This window comes from Lissotriton vulgaris, unplaced genomic scaffold (genome assembly GCF_964263255.1).
Source record: "Lissotriton vulgaris unplaced genomic scaffold, aLisVul1.2 SCAFFOLD_822, whole genome shotgun sequence".
Lineage (NCBI taxonomy): Eukaryota > Metazoa > Chordata > Amphibia > Caudata > Salamandridae > Lissotriton > Lissotriton vulgaris.
In genome coordinates, this window is record NW_028245005.1 from 738,906 (window position 1) to 762,255 (window position 23,350).

At 46.1% G+C, this 23,350-nt stretch overlaps 1 protein-coding gene across 1 annotated transcript in view; it reads right to left on the reverse strand.

Moving 5' to 3' along the window:
• LOC147666670 (complement C3-like) overlaps positions 1–23,350 on the reverse strand; it is a 285,541-nt gene that overhangs the window by 127,662 nt on the left and 134,529 nt on the right. The window contains exons 14-16 of the mRNA XM_086948981.1: positions 12,862–13,020; positions 10,513–10,572; positions 8,746–8,836 (exon numbers count right to left, since the gene is read on the reverse strand). Of these exons, the coding sequence (XP_086805107.1) occupies positions 8,746–8,836; positions 10,513–10,572; positions 12,862–13,020 (310 nt within the window). The remainder of the gene's footprint in view (positions 1–8,745; positions 8,837–10,512; positions 10,573–12,861; positions 13,021–23,350) is intronic.

A 23,350-nucleotide genomic window follows, 5' to 3' on the forward strand; every position in this document is an offset into this window, starting at 1 on the left:
AGTATATGGCTCTTTAGCACACAGCGCTTGGATTTCACTTAGTCTGCGCGCTGACGTTATTGCCACCAGGAAAGCGGTCTTCCATGTCAGATGCTGCAATGTGGCTTTATGAATGGGCTCAAAAGGAGGACCCGTCAATCTAGACAGCACCAGATTCAATTCCCAAAGAGGAGAAGGATTTCGAACTAGGGAATACACTTTCTTCAACCCTTGTAGGAAATCCTTAACCAACTGCAATTGGAAAAAAGAAGGTTGGTTGGGGGATTTTCTGTATGCCGTAATGGCTGACAAGTGAACCCTGATCGAGGAATATTTCAAACCCGCTTTGGCCAAATAAAGGAGGTAAGGAAGAATGACCTCCTCCTGCCCTTTGTAGGATCAAAATGATTATGAACATACCATAAGTAGAATCTCTTCCACCTAAAAGCATATGACGCTCATGTGGAAGGCCTTTTAGCCTCTTTCAGGATGTGCATGCAGTCCTGCGGCAGATTCAAGTGACCATATTGTAGGACCTCAGGAGCCATGCTGCCAAGTTCAGTGAAGGAAGGCTGGGATAGAGAATCCTCCCGTCCATTTTGGTCAGCAGGTCCGCTCTGTAAGGCAGTCTCCAGTGGGGAGTACCAACAACTGCAGAAGGTGCGGGTACCACCACTGACGCAGCCAGTCTGGAGCTATCAGAATGATCTTCATATTGAATCTGATGAGCTTGGAAACCACCTTCGGGATCAGAGGCAGAGGAGGAAAGGCGTATGCAAATGTCTCACTTGTCCTCTAGATCTTGTTACAACAGTCTCATTCTCAGCCTGGCGTTGGGAATGAGAAATATGCAAGAGGCCATTGATCCCCGCTGAGATGCCACTTGCCGGACTGTTGGGCAATCTGTCTAGAGCAGAACTTTGCACTTCTGCTGCACTGAAGAAAGCCTCTCCTCCGAAGGAAACGCTCTTCCTTTGTTTGAATCCAGAGTCGAGCCCAAATAATGGATTGTCTGGGTGGGCCAGTGAACTGACTTCTCCATGTTCACATGAAGCCCCAGTCTGCAGAGCAGATTTAGACAGACTTAAAAATCGCTTCTTACTTTTTGAGGAGATGGCCCTTTGAGGAGCCAATCGTCTAAGTAAGGGTAGACAAACAGACCTTTTCTGTGTGGGGCCGCTGCCACCACTGCCATGCACTTGGTAAAGACTCAGATTTCAGTCCGAAAGGTAAGACTTTGAACTGATAATGCTTGCTGCCAACCAGGAATCAAAGGTATTTGAGATGACGTGGAATGATAGGTATATAGAAGTACGCATCTTGGAGGTCCACCGAACACATCCAATCTCCTGCTTGTAGATGTGGACATATTTGATGAAGGGCCAACATGCAAAACTTTTCTTTCACAATGACTTTGTTTAGCAAGCGAAGGTCCAGGGTAGGTCTGAATTTGTGCTCCTGATCTCTTTTGAGCACAAGAAACTACCTGGTGTAAACTCCCTTCCCTCGCTTTGCGGAAGGAACCTCTTCTATGGGCTTTTTTCGCAGAAGGGTTATCACTTCTTGCCGAAGCAACATCAACTGGTGAGGACGAGATCTTTTCGGAGGAATGTCCTTTAGATTGGATGCGCACAAAAACGTAGTGCGTATATATTGCGCAGTATACTTAGCACCCAACGATCTTTCGTTATGCTGCACCACTCTTCCAGATGATGTGAAGCACTTCCTCCCACTGGAGTGGGCAACGGCGCCAGAGGAAGCTCCTGCTCATTGCTTCCCTGCCGATCTGGCCGTGTTAGAGGACTGTTGCTGATAACCTCCTCTACCTCTGTTGGACTTGGGGCCTTGATACTGTGACTTGCCTTGGTTCTTGTTCTGGCACCATTGAGGGGTTTGAACCCTCTGTTGGTAGCCCTTGCGTTGGTTGGGTCTGTACCGTTGTTGGAACTCTTTTTTCTTCTCCAATCCAACTGCTTTGAGGGTATCGAGCTCTGTTTTCATTCTACCCATTTCCTCCTCTGTATGGGTGCCAAACAGGGAGGAGCCGGAAAAAGGGAGATTTAAAATCCTCTGTTGAGCGTCTGGCTTGAGAGCTGTTAGCCTCAACCAGGAGGATCTCCTAGCGCAAATTCCATGCACATATGAGTGTGCCAACAGTGTAGCACCATCCGCTGCTGTGCTAATCACTTGGTTGGCAACAAGCGACCCTTCCTTGATGACCTCCTCTAAATCCTTTTGATCTTCCTTTGGTAATTTTTCCTTGAAGCGGTCCAAGGAGTCCCATAAGGCTCTGTCACAGTGACCTAATAAGGCAGCTGCACTAGAGACTTTAAGCGATGATGTAGCAGACCCGCAAATCTTTCGTCCCCAAGAGTCCTGGGACCGACTTTCTTTATCCGGCTGGACTCATGAAGACGCAGCTACTGCATGAGTTTTCTTCGCTGCCGCAATTATAACAGGGTCCTCAGGCGGATCTGATTTCAATAACACTGGGTCTGTTGCTGCCGACTTGTATTTCTTTTGGATCCTCACAGGCGCAGCCTTAATCCTAGCTGATGTGAGGAAAATGTCCATCACCGGTTCCAAAAGACCGGGAACCAAAGGAAGCAACGGACGAGAAGCTGCTCTTTGATGTAGAGTCTCAAAAATAGCTGTTGTTGCCACCTGAGGAGTAGACATTTCAATTTTCAGCTTCTGAACCCCTCTCTGAAGCACATCATGATATTTGTTAATGTCATCTATCGGTGATACTCTTGACAAAGGGCTATCTGATAGAGTGGGAGAATAGTCCCTCTTCGAGGATCGAGTGGAAGAGGAAGATCACGTAGGGGACCTTCTTCTTTTGCGATGGGAACTATGTCTGCACTCCTGTGACCTGCACGCACGATCTCCACATCTGGGCAAGGACGATCTATCCACTTCCTGCACCAAACTTTGCAGAGGTGATCTATGAAGAGGAATGGCGTATTCTGGCATCCATCGGTATGCTCCTGTATCCTTACCCCAGTGATGAAGGGGAAGGAGCCAACTCTGGGACAAATGAACAGCAGGGGAAGCCTCCCTTTGCTGTAATGGAGATCTATGACTTGGTCTGCCTGAATGCCTTTCTGGTGAGGCAGATGGAGAATGGCCCGCTGAAGGATGTTTTGAAGAGTGAGAAGATGAGTGTTGTGACGCTGATTCTGTCACCAGAACCACAGATCCTTCTCCGGACCTCACTGATGTGGGTCTTGATGTCAGGCGTGTGACCTGCTCTGACTCAACCCTTCTCGACGCAGACCTGGACGTCCTTCTCGACATCGATGTCCGGCCTGGTGTTGGAACCGGTCTCGATGTTGACTCTCTGTTCCTCGAAGTCGAGTGCCTTGCAGACGACGCCGGAACATCCTTTTGTCTCATCGTCGAACGTCGATGAGCCGACGACGGTGGAGGGGTTCTGCTCCTCGACGCCGACAGTCACCGTGCTGACGAAGAGCCTCTGCTCCTCGATGCCGATCGTCGCCGTGTTGACGTCGGTGCAGGGCTCCTCTTCTCGATGCCGATCGTCGCTGAGACGACGGCGGAGGGCTTCCGATCCTCGACGCCGATCGTCGCCGGGTTGACGACGGCAGAGGACTCCTGACCCTCGATGTCGATCATGGATGGAATGACGACGACGGAGGGGTACCTGCCCTCGACGTCAAACGTCGAGCTGATGACGGCGGGGGACATCTGCTCCTCGACGCCGATCGCCGCTGGGTTGACGATGACGGAGGGCTGTTACTCCTCGACGCCGATCGTCGCCGAGAAGACGATGGTGGAGGGCTTGTGCTCCACGACGCCGATCCTCACCGGGTTGACGACGGCGGAGGATTCTGATTCTTTGCCGTCAACGACGTACCTGAATGACAATGTCTTCTTGACGGCAAGCCCACCGTCGATGGTCTTTTCTTGGACAAATGACCAAACAATGGTAGATTTTTCAGCCAGGAGCCCGATGCTGAAGCAAAAGAGCGAGGGACCTAGGCAGCTATGCTGTTTTAAGTACACTTTGCCTGTGTTCTGGGTTAGGGCCTTATATACAGATAAGTCTTAGGGTTTCTATTTTTCCCCACCTAGTACCACTTCAATAAAGTGGTAATAGGTAAGGAAAATTATTTTTTAAAGTATAGATGTGGAGTCAGGGATTCTAAATTCTATATGTACTTACCTTGCAATATTTTATCCCTCCATATTCTGTCCACTGTATTAGTGTATCACTATATTCCTAGCCTCAATATTCTGTAGTACAATCTTGTGAGCAGTTAATATTGAGTTGATTATACCAGGCATAATAGGTGCCATAAGAGCTTTGGTTCAATGCTGGAGGCATTTTATTTTCTGGCTACTCCCTTGCTGGTGCTGATCCCTCTTGCATCTGAATAGCTTGCAGGGTGCTATCGTCAGCAATAGGTTGAGCCTGTAACCTTGTGGTATCTGTGGTTTGATGATCAGGTGAATTGACAGATCACTGTCCAATTGCCTTGGATGGATTGAGATGACTTCTGCTAGTATTGAGCATGCGATCATGCCTTTTTTCTGTACTCCCTCGTTAATCTAGGCTGCCAATTCTGCACCGTCTTCAGCTTCGGTTAAGGAATGACACTGAGGATGTTTTAGGGATCTTTCAATATTGCTATGGTCTCAGTGAATATCTGCAACAGATTAGATCAGGATGCCCAGAAATTCAGAGCCCTTTAAAGACTAGTGTTGTATGTAGAGAATACCAAACTTCAGGTGGTATGTTTTTTTCCTAGAGTGGCTTTACATATAGCTCTTTAATGATTGTGTACGTGGATTCCATGAGATACCAGTGTTCAACACGCAGGAGTAGAGTTTGCATATCTGTCCCATTCTGTCCCTTAGAAAGCGCCACTGGGTTGTAAGATGGAGGCAGGTGAGGGAACAGTTGTGGGTCCTTGTCTGGGAGGAAGCCATCCTAAACAAAGACTCAAACAAAATTTATCACTCACACAGGTTGGTCAATTGTGTGAACAGCATGTGCTACACTCATACTAATAAGGACAACTAATTATTTGTGGTATCCCAACTACTTACACTGAAACTCAAGAACCCAGGGGATGTGTCGTGACTATAAGTATTAACACTAGCCAACACTCCTGGGTTTGGAGTATTTTTTTTTCAGAATGTGACAGAAAGAGTAGGATGATAGTTGCTCCACTGTAAGCAAAGTCTGTGGTTTCTATGAGCAACTGATAAGAGAGTGTCTCATCTACTTTGAGAGGGAATATGGGGCAGATGTATCAAGCATGTTTGCGTTCGTTAAATGGGCAGACTCATAGAATCTGCCCATTTGCAAACGCAAAAATGGCTTTTCCGATGCAGCAAACCTAATTTTGCGATTCAGTAAATGGGTTTGCGATTCAGCATTAGGAAGGGGCGTGTTTAGGGCGTCCCTCCCTAATATGGAATCGCATCAGTATGTATGAATGTTTTGTGACTGCAATTGCGGTCACAATATATTCAAATTTTACCACCTACTTCAATGAGGTGGTAACCCATTCGCAAATGGGAAGGGGTCCCCAAGGCACCCCTTCCCTTTTGTGAATGTTTGTAAAACCATTTTTAAGATCAAGCCGTGGTCCCACGGACCACTGCTTGCTCTTAAAAAATGAAAAGAAAACTTTTCATTTTTTTGTTTTGTAAAGCATCTCACTTTCCTTTAAGGAAAATGGGCTGCATACAAAAAAAAGATTGCTTTATTGAAAAGCAATCACGGACATGGTGGGCTCCGGATCTCAGCAGGCCTCCATCCCCATGATTTTTAGGATTCCTAGGGGTTGCAAACTGTGACCCACCTCGTTATTATTCATGAGGTAGGTCATTTGAAACCCCATAGAAATCGCAAAAGGTGTACTATACACCTTCATACATTGCATTTTCCGATTTCTTAATTGCAAATCCTTGTGATTCGCAATTAGGGAATCGCAAAAGGCTTTCTGCATACATCTGGCCCTGTATCTCTTATTCTTGAAGTTAATACACTGACACTGATCCTTTCAGATTGTCCCCGTGAGGTAGTCCCACTCCCCAAATGACAGATACAGAGGGTATTTATATTTTGGGGAAACAGCAATAACCTGGTATTCTGAGGTTGCCTCTGAGTGGGCATTGAGAAATGGGGTTATCCCATGGGAATCGGGATTCCCAAACCAAGTTGACATGATAATCCCCTATTTATGGCTGGTTTCTATCCAGAGATTTCCCTAGGCTTCAACTCAGGAACTGTGCTCAGTGGGGAGTTTTGGGGATGGCAGCGTGCATTTGGTATTACGGTGAGAACTGTAAATCCTGATTCAATTAGAATTCTTCTATGGAGGCCTTAAAACTGCCCCTACATGGACACTATGTCATGGAGGGCTATGACCTTACCTGGTTGATGTTCCTACACCCCCTCTCCGAGGGGATAGAGATAGAGAGGGGTGCAGAGCGGACAGACAGCTTGTTCTTAACTAATGTGCCATCTGCATTCACTTAACAGAATAGTTTGGAGACCTGCAATTCCTTCTCAAGGAATGGAGCTGTATTGTTGTTGGAAGAGAATTAAAGAAAAGCAATAGCGCCTCACACAAGGTAAATGTTATATTTGATCTATGTCTCTTTTCCCTGGCTGGGATTTCCCTGTGGCTCACATGGTGTCACTGCTAGAATGCTTGGTGACATTGTGGAATGTTGGGTGCTTGGTCTGTGGTTAACTGGCAGTTGGTAGCAGGCAGGCTGAGCGACAGGGAAGTCACTCCTGGTGGGGTTTCCATATTTACATCTTAAGAACTTGACCTGGAGCTCAACTTGAATAAAGATAACCTTTTATACTCCTGGATCAAGGATCTTTTGTGTATAATAGTAACTTTGTACTTTAATAACTGAAGATTTATTCATAGAACATGTACAGCGGAAATGTCCTCCTGCTCTTATTAAGAAACACGCCCCATCTTTTGCAAACATTATTGGTTCGGCTGACTCAAGAACTGATTTTTAAATGGCAAGTGCTCCTCAAAGAAGTTTTCAATTGTACATCATCCTCAGTCGTTCTTAGGGTTCCGGAGCTCTGGCATATTCATGGCATATGAAACTCGTGCCGAGTAAGGGAATGTGGCATAGAACAATATGTATCCATCGAGGATATGGTGCTTGGGTTGATAAGCAGCTCTCCCTTAGCCTCTGCTGCAAAGGTCGTGGGGGCTTATTTACAAGCCCCTTGCGCCACTTTTGCATCACTTTTCACATGTTAAAAGTGACGCAAAAGTGGTGCAAGGGGCTTGTAAATATGCCCCGTGGTCCCTTCAAATCGACGTAAGCAGCTGCCTTCGAGATGGTTATTATGGGCGTTCCCTTACATTAGCACTGGAAATATTTAATTGGAGACAGCGCACTAGTTCTGTTATTTGTCTGAAATCGTTGTAAAGAAACACATTGCAACTTTGACAGGCTGGTCCACAACGTGAGGCCTGATTTATAGTTTGGAGGACGGATTAAGTACTGTTGCCACGGTGGGGTACTTTACTCCTGGATGGCTAGGGTACTTTGTTTGCCAATTTTAGAGATGTCCGTCAGCCCAGTGGAGATCTCTTTCATTTGCAGGAACTGCCATCACAGTGGTTCCTATAAATACACTGAAAGTCTGACGGATGGCTGTCTTAACGCGATGGAGCCATACGTCACATTTTTAATTAATTGTTTTATTTTCAAAAACAAAATCCAAAAGAGAGATTTTGTTTTTGAAAATAAAAAAAAGCAATTACTCCCTCACCATAGCAGTTTTCTCCCATGTCCTCATTTTGCAGTGTTAACTGCCCCTTACCGCCCAGTTTTGCCTGGCAGTGAAAACTGCCAATATGTTCGCCCACTGTAAATAGGGCAGGCGAAAACATGGCCAAACCTCCGATGGCCCTTTCTCCGTCGGGTTGTTGGAGATGTATGTAGGCAGTGGAGACATCTCCACAGTCGACATTCGGAAGTTCCATAACTTTGCTTTGGGACAGAGGATACGCCATTGCCATTGCAACGGAGTACCCTCTCTGCCAAAGTCTAAATAAGGCCCATAGTCCAATAGTATCCTATTGATCTAGGGTGCATAACCTCACTGGATTTATATCATCATAGATAGGTAACTGTTGTGCAATCAAGAAACACTGATTTGCTTTTCAGTGACTCTAATTCCCCCAAAAAAACAATCACCTGAGCCCTTGCATTTAGCGGATCATATAAAAGCCATGCATTTATTTGTGGGCACAGCTACATCCAGATGTGTGTCAGGATGTTACAGACGCTGCTGCTCTGACCTGACTTGGAGCTGACATTCGTGATAAGGTGCAAAACGAACAGATGATGGACGGAATGCTGAATTAATTAGACACTCGCCCCCAGTCACAGATCTGGGTAAAATCCATAGTGTTTGTTTGCACATCAAACCATTCCAGTTTAGAACCAGCCATATGCAAATCAGTGTTGGCCCTTTTCCCCGTGATAAGGTGGCATCTTATGGGTGGGAGTCAGAACCCTCCAGAGTGTCTCAGTGCTGACACTCTGTTTTTGAGTAACCAGGCGCTTTACAAATGGCTTCTATTCTATTCTATTCTATGTGGAAACACCCTTTGCTAAGAGAATTGCTTTGAAGATATTTCCAAGACTTAAAATTCATTGTTTCACGCCCTACCAATGAGACAAGTTCAGGCCAATGGCGTTTATGTTCTTTGAAAACAAATATAAATATTTTGGATACTTTACCATTTGGAGCATTTTCCATTAGGATGTTGAAATCAAACTTCTTGCAAGTGGCTGATTTGTCCGTCAACGGGGCATAATAGGAGGTCATCACCTAGCAATGCAGAATGAAAGTAAAGGCTGTGAAATTCGATTTATGTTGTAGAAAGGAGCAGTAGATTAGACTTTTGGATTTATTAAACGGTCTGATGTGTCTGTTGGAAAACAAAGTGGCATTTACAAAAATGCCAGCCTGAAAAATGTCTCTCTACATGAATGAGCAAAATGGGGAGAACAACAATTGTAATTATAGAAACCGTAATATGTTCTTTTTCACGTTCTCAACGTCATAGTCAGAGAGATCTACCTGCAGCACAAAACTACATATCTGATGAAAACAAAAAGCACACACAAGCTAATAGCATGTCCATCAGCACTCACAGGTGGAGAACCAAGGTTCTATCTCTTGGCCTCCATTCCTTTCCCATCAGGTGATAGAGGTCCTGCTGCCATTACTCTCAGTTGGCAGAGTTTGGGACAATCCGTCTCCCAAGCCTAATTTATGTATGTGTAGAGTGAGTGAGTAGTGGACACTGTGCTTAACACCTGTCTGGGTTAGTGTGTTTCCCAGTTTATGCCCTTCCTTAACTGAGGCTAGCACCTGATTTCTTTACATTCTCTAAAAAACAGTTACATTTATCGAAACTTTTGATTTCCACTTACAGAGAACGTTTAGAACTTGTATTTTTGCATTAGCGAATTTGCTAATAGGGTGGGGGTTTTTTTGTTCGCCTTTCCTTCATGTGAAACCCACTTCTATGAAATAAAAGGATTACGTTACTTACCCTGTAAGCATCTGTTCTTGGCATATACAGCTGTAGATTCACATGTTTTGCAATTTCCTATCATTTAGTGACTGGAAAAGACTTTGTCGAAGAAAAACAACTTGCAAACATCCGGACCCAACACCAGATGGCGCGAGTATGCAAAGCATGTGTATCTACAGCACACATGCCTCAAACACGTTGTTTATCTGTCAAGGGATCTTCATTAACCCCCTTGACCATTGATAGTGTTGGCACACGCTTGTGTAAGATACCTTCTGCAGTGGTTGCTGAAACCTTGTATAGACATTGGATTGGCACTACCCTTGACATTGTTGCATTATGCACATGATGCACATACATGTCATAAGGTGGTACTGGTCCAGTCTTTTTGTTTCATAGGTATACCATAGGCCAGTCAAATCAGTCTCTGCAAACAAAACAATGAAGAACGCGCAAGCAAAAGTAACACGTTTTAAATTTGTTTTCTTCATAAAGGAAGAGGGGGCCAAAAAGGCATGGGCGGGAGATGCATCCCTCCAAATCCTCCCTGCTGAACTGAGCCATCATTATGTTTAAACACCAGGCACAATCTATATGGGTGGCCATCCCAACCCAGCTATGGATTAACATTTTATTCTAAGAATGTCTCCGCAAATGCAGAAATAATTCATATCACACAGAGACAAAAATGAGCTATTTTCAAGAGGCAAGGCCTACAAAACGACCATCACATGAGATATATTATAGCCAATTACAATGGGATTGACTTTGTTTAATTGTGCAATACCTCCCTCCAGCGCATCAAGTGCTGATTATGTAGTCCAACCTACTACAAAATAAATTAATTCTCCATAATATTTAGAAGGAGCTTTTGGAGTTCCAGAAAGTTACATGCAAGTGTGTGGACAACTGGTAGTAGTGTTACTAGATAAAGCTAAAGTTAGACTGAGAGACACTTTCTTACCGTCAGTGTTCCTTGCCCTGTTCCTGTGGCTATCACAGTAAAACCTTCATTAATCGTAGTCTGTGGGGAAAGTAGCAAATATTTAGTCTCACAAGATATTCAGCAATTTCTGTCAATTTCGTTATGCTTTAAAATTGTATTATTAATGGAAAAGGATTATGAAAAGCAATTTCAGAATAAAAGTACATTTTTATGAAGGTTACACATTTTAAATGCAAATGATGAAAAAATAAGCCTTGCTCGATTTATGAACAATCTCTAAAAAATCTGACACTCACTGTTGGAAGTGAGGATGGGCCCCTGACTGTACACCATGAGTGGGACCTGATGCGAGACTTTATTTTGCACACAACAGTTTATTGGTTTTGTCCCTTCATTTTTTGTCCCTCCAACTTTTCTGCCCAAATTCCATTGCAAAAAAAATACAACATAGGCCCAGGTGACCACGCCCTGAACATTTCAATTTAAAAGTGATCCGCCACAACCTATTGCGAGACTTTTGAAGCACATTTCCTGACTGTTCTGGACCAATAATGCTTACCACAATATCTATTTGGAAATATGGAATACACTCTGCATGAGGGATTGGAATGGATGATACCAAGAGCAGGAAGAACCAGGTCGTACCTCTAGTTGGGGCCGGCACAACTCGTGGGGGAAGGGGGGCGTGGAGATCACACAGGGAGGGGTTCACGCAGGGGAATGTTTAATTTTAATTATAATAAAAAAAACGTACCTTAGTCGACCCGATCCGGTCCCACTTCGTCTCTGCTTCTCTGCTCCTCGCAGCCGCAGGAAGCAGGCAGCCTCCCTCCCCTCCCCTAAGCCGATCACAATGCTGCAATGGCAGCGTTGTGATTGGTGGGGACGGCGCCCAGCCAGGAGCCTATGGGGAGGCTATTTTCTCCATGTAGGCTTGCAGCCTACATAGAGAAAATTGCAGAGCGTGCATGACTGGTTTTGTCGGTCCCAGAGGGCTGACCAAACAGCCAGTGCCCGCAACATTGGGTGAGCCACTACTCCCCTGCCGTGTTGCAGGACTGTCCACCCACCTGCCTCCAACCAAACCCTTCTGCTTTCTCTCATTTTGTGTTACTGCTTCTCACACTGCGAGAAAGCGGTGAGGCGACGCTCCTCCGCCCTCATGGAGGAGCTGCTCTTGCGTAATTTTAAATGGCGGCATGCCAGATTGAGGAGTGTGGCTGCCATTAATCGTTGGTAAAAGGCATTCACACCACACAATTGAATAAAAATTAAAAAATAAAGGGCGAAATATAAAGGGTGTAGTGGGTATTTGGAGAGTACACCTCAGTTGAAAGCTAGAACTTTTTAAAAGCAGGAGGGTATGGGTGGCATTCCCCATATTTGAGAAAAAAAACTGCATTTCCAAAACATTTGTAAAAATCGTATTTACAAATTCGATTTCTACGTGTATATTTTATAAATGGGTAAGCATGTCAGAATCCATACTTAACAATTATTTTTCTGAATCACCGATTGTTGGAATTATTTGAAGTCTTTTTATTTTTTACATAAAAGTTTTAAAACACTACCCAAGAATCATTACTTTACAAAGCCCACCGTGCATTCTGATTCTTGTGTTGTGTCATCCTAACTTTTGGCAGCAGGCTTCCAGGACAAGGACGAGGTTTACTTCCACCCAGTTAATTTTAATTCCCCTTGCAATTCAGACTCGAGTCATAGTAGCAGCTTTTCCCTTTTGTGTCTCCTTTCCTTCTGTGATGGGTAATGTTGAACTGAGATGTGACTCCTCATTGACAGCTTTGAGCGCCTCATTTCTGCAGATATAAGATCATGAAGAACAGAAAGCAACCACAGTGGAGAACAAGAGTTGCAGGTCAAGCAACATCTAATAGGAATTTGTAATAATGTGCACTATTGCTCAAGGCTTTCAGGAGGCTACCAAGGTGAACTGTGACTAGTATTATCAAATGTCCTATGCTCAGGTGCATATGAAAGCTCAGAATATTCTCTGTCTTTACTTCCTAGACACAAGTGACGGAATCTTCCAATATCTAAGTATATCCACCCACTGATCCTGCCCCCAGAAGATGGAAGCATTTCGACCACAGACTGGTGAATGAGTTGGAGACAGTGAGCAAATATCAAGGATTTTCAGATTCTGGTGTTCCTTTTACTACCCTCAAAGTAGTGAAACATAAGTGGACACAGGTAATTTTACCCTCTCTAGAGATGAGATGGGGTGACCAGCTGTGATCCTTTGGCAATATTAGATCCTTTCTGAAAAGGATCCCTGTCTCCTGTCTGAAGGAGAATCTTCAACGAGTTCTGATGATACAAAATAAGCAAAAAAAGCTGAAGACAAACCCTCTCAGTCTTGGCCACCGTTGCATATGCAGTATTGATCCTCCATGTGATGCTTTTGCTGCGTTTCGGAAAACTTAGGGAGACGTCCATGTTGATTTCATTGCTGCTCGGCCTCTCGGCCTGGTACTTGGAGAGCGCTTGGAACACCATGATCGTGGCCTGCAGAGTTCAGCGAGAGAGAGAGAATTAGAACTGAAAATGACTTCTTGGTTGCTAGATGGAATGTGCCAAGAACTCAAATAACAACTATGGTCTCAAAAATAATCCTTTATAGACTCTTCCCTCCTCTATCCCTCCTTGGCTCACCCAAACCTCATTTTACTACTATGATCTCCCAAACAACCTTTTCTAAATTCTTTCCTCATGCATCCCTCCTTTGACTCATCCCAAACCTCATTTTACTACTATGATTTACCAAATCATTTTTTAGAGACTCTTCCCTCACCCAACTCTCCTTTTAGACATCCCAAGCTTCATCTGACTACTAATAAAAAACACTTCACTCTTCAATCCCTCCATTATTCCATTCAATTCAACGGACAGTCTTGCATGTCCATGACTCAAAGTAACTCATATTTCCCAATACTAATCCACCACTAATCCTTTTTGGGTTCAGGAGGAGTGTGCAACCTGACAAAACATGATTCGATGCCTAGACATGGATAGTAAGCGCTATATAAATACAATTACAACCTCTGTTATCTGTTGCCAGTAATGCACAAGCTGACAATCACTATGATCCTTTATGGAGTGATGCAGGGAACCTAGATAACCGTTACTGCTTGGAACCTCTTTATCTCTGAATACAGAATAACCACTCTTATACCTTCTAGGTACCAGGTAGTTGGGAATAAACCTTGGGACCTGATTGTTCACATCAAGAAGAAGTTCTGCTTGGTATATTTTACTGCCCAAGTAACAGTCAGGACATTATGTATGAGGTACAAGTGCAGCCATTCAGAAGCCTGCAAAAAGTTCAGCAATGTCAGAAACTATACCTAGGAGGCTCCCTTCTCTCCACCAACCTTCTCTCTTCAGAACACATTGCTTCCCCAAATGTGAACACCAGACACCTTATTACAGATGTGCCAGTGTGTACCATCATTGGAAGCACCCTCTGAAGACTACGGACATTCACCCAATTGCACAACAAATGGACTGTCCATTGAAGCGCTACCCAGTTCTTTGCTTTAGTCTCTGGTATGAGAATATCAATCTCCAACACATATAGGGGGAGCTGATACCCCGGGGTATCTGCCAGAAATCTTCAGCTCCCTCATTTGCCCTAACTCTCAGTTCCTCAAACTTATGCACAGCTAAGGGAATTGCTTTTTTTCCAATGGCGGAGCAATACCTAGTTCAGTTGTTTGAAAAACCTTCAAGGGTGGCCAGCTGTTGCATAACCATTGGCGGACTTGACTTTTAAAGGCCCATCCTATTTCCATTCGCCCTTTGACTTCATGTCCACTCTGTTTTTATCTTCCACTGACCACCATACGTAGCATGGCTGTCTCAGCCAGGATAAAAGATCTATGCCCCCCAAGTGCTGGGTGAATAATTACTGCATGTCAAGGACATTAATTTTCCCTTTTGCAAAAGCAAACCCCCTCTTTTGGGATATGTCTTAGAAATATGAAAAGATTCTGGCTGCCCTGCTTTAGTTGTGACATTTTGTAGCTCTCATAAAAGTGCTTTTGCTTTATTGGCAGTAGGACTTCTGGTGAAAATTCCCTGCTGAAGCAGCAGACTTTAAATAGGGCTTCGGCTGGGGCAGGTAATATGGTACCCCAAACTCACCAAGAAGCTTGTGGCCAGCCTGCCCAACTTCAAATGAGAGCCTTAGTGCATGTAGAGACAAACAATTTGTATTGTATTTGAACAGAAATGGTACACTTTGAGTTTGCAAGCAGTCATAGTCTGACTGGCCTCAGAAAATTGCAGACATGCAATTACTATTGTAATACGGCTCCCCGGCAGTGGGCGGTAGTGTTACCTTCATGATTGAGGCCCACAAGGCATTTAGGACAGGGGTATTCTATTCTTGGGTCAAATTCCCACCTGCAGATGCTCTCACACAGTTGTTTCATACTTACATTGAGGATGACACACCTGAAGAATACTTTCCAGATGTGGACAAAGATGTCCAGTTAACATATTAAGAGCATATTAATTGGTTTAAAGGCGCCTTCCCCCACACAACAACAAATGTGAGACTCTGCCCGTTCAGCAGAGAAGGAGCGAACTGGCCGGTCCTAGCTGCTTACACACTGCATCCAGACATTGATAGGTTGTCAGAAGCAGACGTATGAACCCTTTACAGAGACATAGTACAACTATATTGACACCTAACACAGTTCGTAATGTGAACACTTACAATGCAACCTACGCGGATTACTGAAGCTGGTCAACCTCAAGTGACTACAAAAAATATCAGCCCATAAATGCCGAACGCGATTATGGGAAGAATGCCCACTAAAAGTGAGCAAATGCAGTTCTGGATAGTGCAGAAAATAGCACAGCTTGAAGCTGTATTTCCCCTTACGGCCTGCAGGAAAAACACAGAATACTATCAATTTGCATGCCAATGGGAATAGCTCCACTTATACAGCCTGATTCATGAAAACCGGAATCTGCGATTCTCAAATTGCGATTAACTGCGAATCGCAATTTAGAAATCGCAGATCGGTATTCATGAATAATTATCGAAAATCGCAGAAAAATCGCTATTTTCGGCAACATCCGTGTAGGATTTGCGATATCGCAAATAGCGATATCGCTAATTGCGAGATCGCAAAATGCGAGATCGCAAAATCGCGAGATCTGGAAAACAGGAAGTCGCATTTCGAGCACAGTGATGACATCACAACCAGGTAGCAGCCAGTTCCCACCCCCAATCACCACAGTGAGGCAGACCTCGAGGCAGCAACAGAGTCAGCTCCTGCAAGGACACCTGCAAACTTGGAATACCACTTCCAATTCCACTGCAGCAATGGCTGAGGAGGCAGTACCTGGGCCCAGCAACACCGGGCGCAAGAGAAAACTGAAGTTCTCCGAACAGGAGTTGGAGCACATCATCGAAGGGGTGGTGGAGAACCACTCCAAACTGTTTGGGAGAGAGTCAAGGAGGGTGCCCGAGCAGGAGAAGCGCAGGATCTGGGTCGGGATAGCTGCCACAATGAACTCCGTGGGCATGGCCGACAGGTCACTTGAAGAACTAAAGAAGAGGTGGTACGACCTCCAAGGTCGTGCCAAGGAGAAGGTTGCCGAGAGGCTGGGAGAGTCCCTGGCCACTGGAGGGGGAGGACCTACAGTCCCTCCAAACACCTCCATGGAGGATCGCGTCGAAGACACGTTGGAGGCCGAGGCGTGCATTGGAGTCACCAGATTGGACTCATCCCGCCCCACCCAAGAGAGCCAAGGTAAGTGGCATGCGACTGCGACCCTGTCCCCTATGAATGGCCATGACCCTATAGCCTCCCATAATGTTCCAAAGTCATGCCATCGGTGCACATTAGGTAATGCCCTAAAGCATTGTGGGACATGTAGTGTGGCCACAATGTACAAGTACCCCAATGCAGCCAGACAGGTTCCAAAGTACGCAATGCCATAGCCAGTCAGGGAATGTCATCCAGCATGCATGTAGCAACTGCACGTGTGACAGATACATGCAACTAATGAACGTCCACTTCCCCTCACAGGTGGCGCAGACAGCAGCGACAGTGACAGGCTGCTCATCGATGAGCAAGCACTGGATGTCGAGGAGGTGCCGTTACCAACACAGCCTGCACCAACAGGCGCAGCACCAACCCCTGCAGCCAGGCCCACAACATCTGTGCCTCCACCGTCTGGCGCAGCACCAACCCCTGCAGCCAGGCCCACGACATCTGTGCCTCCACCGTCTGGCGCAGCACCAACCCCTGCAGCCAGGCCCCCGACATCTGTGCCTCCACCGTCTGGCGCAGCACCAACCCCTGCAGCCAGGCCCACGACATCTGTGCCTCCACCGTCTGGCGCACCATCTACGCCTAGCTCAACTCCACCAGCAGCTGGCGCATCCACATCTGCTCCAGTGACAGCGGTGACACAGCGGCCACCCACTGTGGCCAGCCAGCAGAGCAGGCGTGGCAGGGCTCGCCTGCAGAACAATGCACCCAGCGCCAGGAGGGGGTGGAAGTGCGCTTGCCGAGCATGAGTATAGAGCGTAGAATGCTACGCATTCACCAGCTGCAGGCACGCCGGCAAGGGGCCATACAGTTGCAGCTGTATAATATTGGCCGCAATGTGGCAGGTGTGGGGGAGAGGATGGACCGCATGACGGCAGCCATGGCAGGTGTGGGGGAGGGGATGGACCGCATGACGGCAGCCATGGAGGCCAACACAGCTGCTATGATATCCCAGTGCAACACGGCCCGCCGCCGCCACCGGCAGCTACTGACGCGGCTGACGGCTTACACTCGATCGAACTACGTGATCGGGAATGCCACGTCGCAGCTATCGCGCCGGTCCCTGGCGCAGCAGCAGCTAATTCAATGCTGCGAGGATGTGGCCAGGGTATTAGAGCACCTCACCACTGCCGTTATGGCACATCATCCCGCTCCACCTGGCAATGTCGGGGGGACGATGCCAGCGAGGGCACCTCAAGTGTGAGCAGCCAGTCTGCCTCACAGGTAGGGGTGTTGGGACGTAGCACCAGGCCCACTGCAGGGTCACGTGCGGTGGCTGAGGAGGAGCCGGAGAGGCGCTTGGGTGCTTCGCGCCGGAGGCGCACCTGACTTACATGTACTTTTACAGGCACAGGCTGAACACTATAAGCCTGCCCTGTGTATTGGACGCAGCAGTATGGGGCAATACTGATTGCATAAGAAGGATGGCAACTTGCACTATTATTGTGAATCAAACAATAATATTTATTATAGCATCACACATTGGCGTTCTGTCATTATTTCAATTTGCATGCAATTGTGATTTGTTGGGTGAGGGGAGAGGGTGCACTAGAAACTGTTCATTGTGATGTGGTTGCGGCATCCGTGGCCTTCAGCTGGGTTCTCCCCGCGTGCATGACGCACATGTGCAGGTGGCCGGTCGTCCCCTTCCGATTCACTACCAGAGATGTCTACAGGTATCCGGCGCTTGGTAGCAATGTTGTGTAGTATTGCACACACAGCCACAATGCGGCAGTACACATCAGGACTGTAGTACATGGCCCCACCTGTCTTGTGAAGTATGCAGAATCTGCTCTTCAGTAGCCCAAAAGTCCTCTCAATGCAATTCCTTGTGCGTATGTGTGATACGTTGTAACGCCGTTGCTGTGGTGTAGCAGGGTTGAGGTATGGGGTGAGGAGGTATTCACGCAGGGCGTAGCCACTGTCACCTGAATGAGAGGAGCAGAGGGTGAGTGCCTGTGCAGTGCAGCTACTTCATCGCAGTGTGACATTGTGGGCAAAGTGTACTTACCAAGTAGGTGTCCTTCCCCGAAGTCTCCCCTGGCCAGTCGTGTGTGGAGGCCGCTGTGCCGGAATATGAATGAGTCATGTGTACTCCCCGGGTACTGTACCACTATGTCCGTGATGTATGTCTTAGCATTGCAGACCATCTGGATGTTGACGGAGTGGTAGGACTTGCGATTGCGGTACATGTACTCCATTGCAGCTGGTGGGCAGATGTGGATGTGAGTACAGTCAATGCATCCTATCACGTGTGGGAAATGGGCGACATTGTAGAATTGAAGCTTGGTCTCATCCAATTCCTGTTGGCTTGTTGGAAATTTGATGTGGTGGTGTAGCTGGGTCAGCATTGCGTCAAGGAAACTCCCTAGGCAGCGGGACATGGTGGGCTGGGATATCCCCCCAGCAGCCGCAACTATCCCCTGGAAGCTCCCGGAGGCCAGGAGGTGCAGGCTACACAATACCTGGACATGTGTTGGCACGGCATTGGCCTCCTTGTTGGGTGCTGCATCAGGGGGTCAAGGTCCTGAATTAGCTTGATGATCATTGCCCCATTCAGGTGGTACTTTGCGCATATTTGCTCTCTGGTTTGGCCCAGGAGGGTGACCCGCTGGCGGAATATCCTGGCCTGGATTTTGCATCTCCTCCGTGCTGCTCGCTGTATCCTTCGCCGCCTGACCACCATGTACATTCCTGGCATTGTGACACTCCTTATGCTGATGCTGCTTCTCCTTAAGTGTGTTTGGTCAGGCCAGCACCAGTTGCTGATTGGCCAACGGTTTTTCAATTTTTTTTTTACTATGGGTTTGATGGTTACCACCTGCTTTGGGTTGTCCTTAAATTGCGCCTCGCAAAATGTGATTTTGGGTTTTTCGCTAATTGCGATTTTTTATGAATCCCGATTGCGAGGAATTTGCGATTTCGCAATTTTTTTCGCAGAATCCGTGATTTCTCGCTAATTCCGAATCGCAACTGCAACTGCCGGGATTCTGCGAATCTTTTAGCGATTTCGCAATTCTGTGTTAGCGAATTCGCTATTTTAGTGGTGAATACCGATTAGGGAAATTGCGCCCGCGATAACATTTTCGTAGCTATTGCGAGCGCAATTTAGCTTCATGAATCAGGCTGATAGAGGATTGTACCCCTTGGGGTACAGTTTTCGCTGCCGTTTATACCAGAACTCATGGTACCCCCCAATAGCAGTTATCCCAGACGTATTAAAACAAATTCAGAATGAGTACAGGGCAGAATCTGCCTTGGACTTAGGGATGAAACTGATAGGCAAGTTTGCCCAGGTATTAGCAATTATGTTAGGTAACATAAAAGGGGAGGTAAGAAAACCAATTTTTAAGAACATCCACTGGGGTATTCCCGAGAATGCTGGCATGAGCAGGTCTTCCAGTGTGCTGACATACAGAAGATGCATGCTAATAAGCGTGTCACCAGGCAAAATACTTGAGGAGTACTGATTTATACATTCAGCGGGTCTTCTCAAAAATTGGTTTACTTACATTGATACATAGAGAAGTATAGGTGGCTACGAGTAACACAAATTAACTCATATATCGAAACCCCAGTCACTGTGTAGATTAAGTTGTCATGGTCCTGATGAAAAGCCACTTGATCATTCACATGACTAAATTAGGCTTGAAACATGTCGACCTTCAGCTACTTTAGATAATCACTTCTAGTAGGTAGCACCACATATTTTAACATAGGCAGGAGGACTCAATCGCTAAAATATTTCTGTAGAATACCCCCTGTCCTATTTTTATTCCACTCTTTCACATATTTACTTCTAACACATCCGCACTTCACCATACAGCTTGTAAAAAAACCTCCAGTAAAGAGCCCCCATTGAGGGTGCCTGTCAAGCATGCAGCAGCGGCCCGACGTGGTGCAAAAGCCCATTGATGAAGCATGACACCTATCTAGGTGTGTGAGGGCATTTGTTCCTACCGAGTAATGCTTCCTGCAGACTCTGCGAAAATTTATATGACCTAAGCAGACAAATATGCACTTACTAGCAACTGCATACCCCTGTAGTCATGATTACTAGAGTTTGTGCTGCTTGCTCAACCACAGTAATCCTCTTCATTTTGTATTCCGATTAGACCACAAGATTGATGTTAGCTTGACATACCAATGGCAGCACTCACCTTGTATTGTTCCCGCCCCCATCTTGTACAGCATTAACCTAATTATAATAGGTTATCAGTGCCAGAGTGTAAGTGCTCCCTGTGTAAATTATTGTTGTGATTGGATATACATGATTGGCATATTTGTATCACCTAGAAGTCCCTAGTAAAGTGCACTGGGTGTGCCAGGGCTGGTGATGACAAATGCTACTAGTGGGCCTGCAGCACTGATTGTGCCACCCACATGAGTAGCCCTAAAAAGATGTCTCAGGCCTGCCACCGCAGTGCCTGTGTGCAGTCTGTGAACTTATTAACATATATAGGGGGTCCCCTCTTAAATACTTTCAGCCAGGGAATAGAGAGGAAAACAACACTACAACAAGAAAAGAATTCCCTCGTGGCCTAAATACTTCTCTTTTTGTCACATAGTTTATATACTTTTGCAAAAAGTCCTTCAAAACATGGCAATAACACTTTCAATGATATTTATATCAATGTATTTGTTTTTTCTCCATTTATATCAAAATTTATTTTATACTTTTTTTGAGTTCATTTCAATAAATAGTAAAATTTAAATCATCATGTATACATTTTCCAAATTGCATATACAAATTCAAAAACAAAGGACACCCTACAGAGCACACATATAAACATACTCACACATATCTTCACACATACACTAACTCATACATTCCTTCTCATTCAAAAAACTCTCTTTTTTCTGTGGCTAAGGAATCACAGGTTGTCATGTGATATAAATATCATTGAAAGTGTGATTGCCATGTTTTGAAGGACTTTTTGCAAAAGTATATAAACTATGTGACAAAAAGAGAAGTATTTAGGTCACGAGGTAATTCTTTTCTAGTGCAGTCTGTGAACTGCCATGTCCTCCTGGTCAGTGTCCCCACTGACCAGGCCTAACCCTTCCCTTTCTGTGCACATTGGTCACCCCTATAGAAGGCCCAAGGTACCCCCTTGGGCAGGGTGCAGTGTATGTGAAAGGTAGAGCATGTACTGGGCAGGTGACATGCCCTGGTAGTGAATTACAGGCAATTTCCTTTTTTACTTTTTTTCGTTTTTCACTGCTGCAAGGCTATCTTGCTCCATAGGCTATCATGGGGGATGCTGGCTACAGTGGTTACCCGCATATCTTCCCATAGGAACAAGATAGGACATAAAGGTCTGGTATCCCTGAACTCAAAATTTAATAACACATCTTTTAGGAAAGGTTGTTTTTAAATCCTGTGTTTGAGAACAGCACTTTTAGAAAGTTGCTGTTTTCTTGTCTGACCTTTCTAAGTGCCTTGACAGGGGCTGGGGATTCCCCAGGAGGCTGGCTGAGTCAGCCCTATGCTGAATGACTACATTTGCAACTTGAGTGGTGGGAGGAGATAGCACCAGGCCATGAATAGGGCTGTGCCTGCCTTCCACAATGTTGGCTTCACCTCCTGCTGGGCGGCTGACGACCCTGCCCCTCACTCTGAAAGGAAAGGAGAAGCCAGGAAAACAAAATGCTCAAGGAACACCCAGAACTGGTTCAGACCGGGCTCAGAGCCTTCCTGCACAAAGGGAACAAAGACTTTTAGGGGTATAAGTACAGGACCCCTGATTACAGAAAATTAGATCATCCAGGAATCAAGAAGGAACCTCTGTCAAGGAGAAAGCTGAAACTGTAGAAGGAAGATTGTCCTGCTGTCGCTATGCTGGATTGCCCTGCTTTTGCTTCGCTGCCAAGAAGAGGGGAAGGACTTTGCTTTGTGCTGTGTCCCCTTGCTTGAAGGAATCTCCAAGGGCCTGAGAAGAGCTGGCTCCCTGTTTTGAAGTCCCAGGAACAAAAGGACTTCACCCCCAGCTTCCCTGAGCTCTGCTGAGAGAGCTCTGTCCTTCCTGGAGTGCTTGGCCCATGTGTGGTGCCTCTGGAAGATGTACCTGTGTTGGGAAGCTGCAAATCACGCTTTTAAAGACTTTGCTACAGAAAATGTATTGCATCGCTTGCTGAGGAGCGCATCCCCGACAGTGCGAGGAAATTCCTGCCGCTACGAAGGTCGAGATCGTCGCAGTGCCTGTTGCTGCTGCCTAAGACGTCGCACCCTTCGCTTGCGGGAAGATCACCATCGCTGCGAGTATCGTCGCAGAGCCTGTCATTGCTGGGTGAGATCGCCGCACCGCTTGCCACATCACGTCGCTGCGAATATCATCGCAGAGCAATCACATCGAGGAGCTGTGAGAGAGAGATCGCTGCTGGATCGCGCCTCATCGCCCTGGAGATCGTCGCAGCCCCTACGAGATCGTCGCATCGTGCCTTTGCGAGAACAAACGTCCTACGGCACCTACGCACCGGAATCCATACAAGTGGCCTTCCTCCCCATACAGACTGGATTCATCGCAACACACCCGCTGCCGCAGCAGGGCTGTCACAAACGCCTCCCCAAGGTTTCAGGAGCAACGCATCACTTGTTTTCCACCGCACCAGCTTCTGCTTTTGGAACTTTGTCGCATCTACTGTTGGCTAAACGTGACGCAACTGTGAACTTTTCACGCAACTGTGGATTATTTTTATCGCAACTTTAAGAACTCTTTTGCAACCATATTGTTGAACTGTGTATGTTGGATCTTTTGTTGTTTTGGTCTTGTGCAGTTCAGATTAAATACCTTTATTTTTCTAAACTGTTGTGGAGTCAGTTTGTGGTGTTTTCACTGTATTACTGTGAGTGTTGGTACAAATACTTTACACATTGCCTTTTGATTAGCCTTGACTGCTCGTGCCAAGCTACCTAGAGGGTGAGCAGGGGTTATCTCAGAGGGTTTCCTCCTTACCCTGACTAGAAGCAAGCGTCCCTATTTGGACAATGGTACCTACCTCTGCCAACTAGAGACCCCCAGTTCTAACATTGCTGGTCAGCGGTG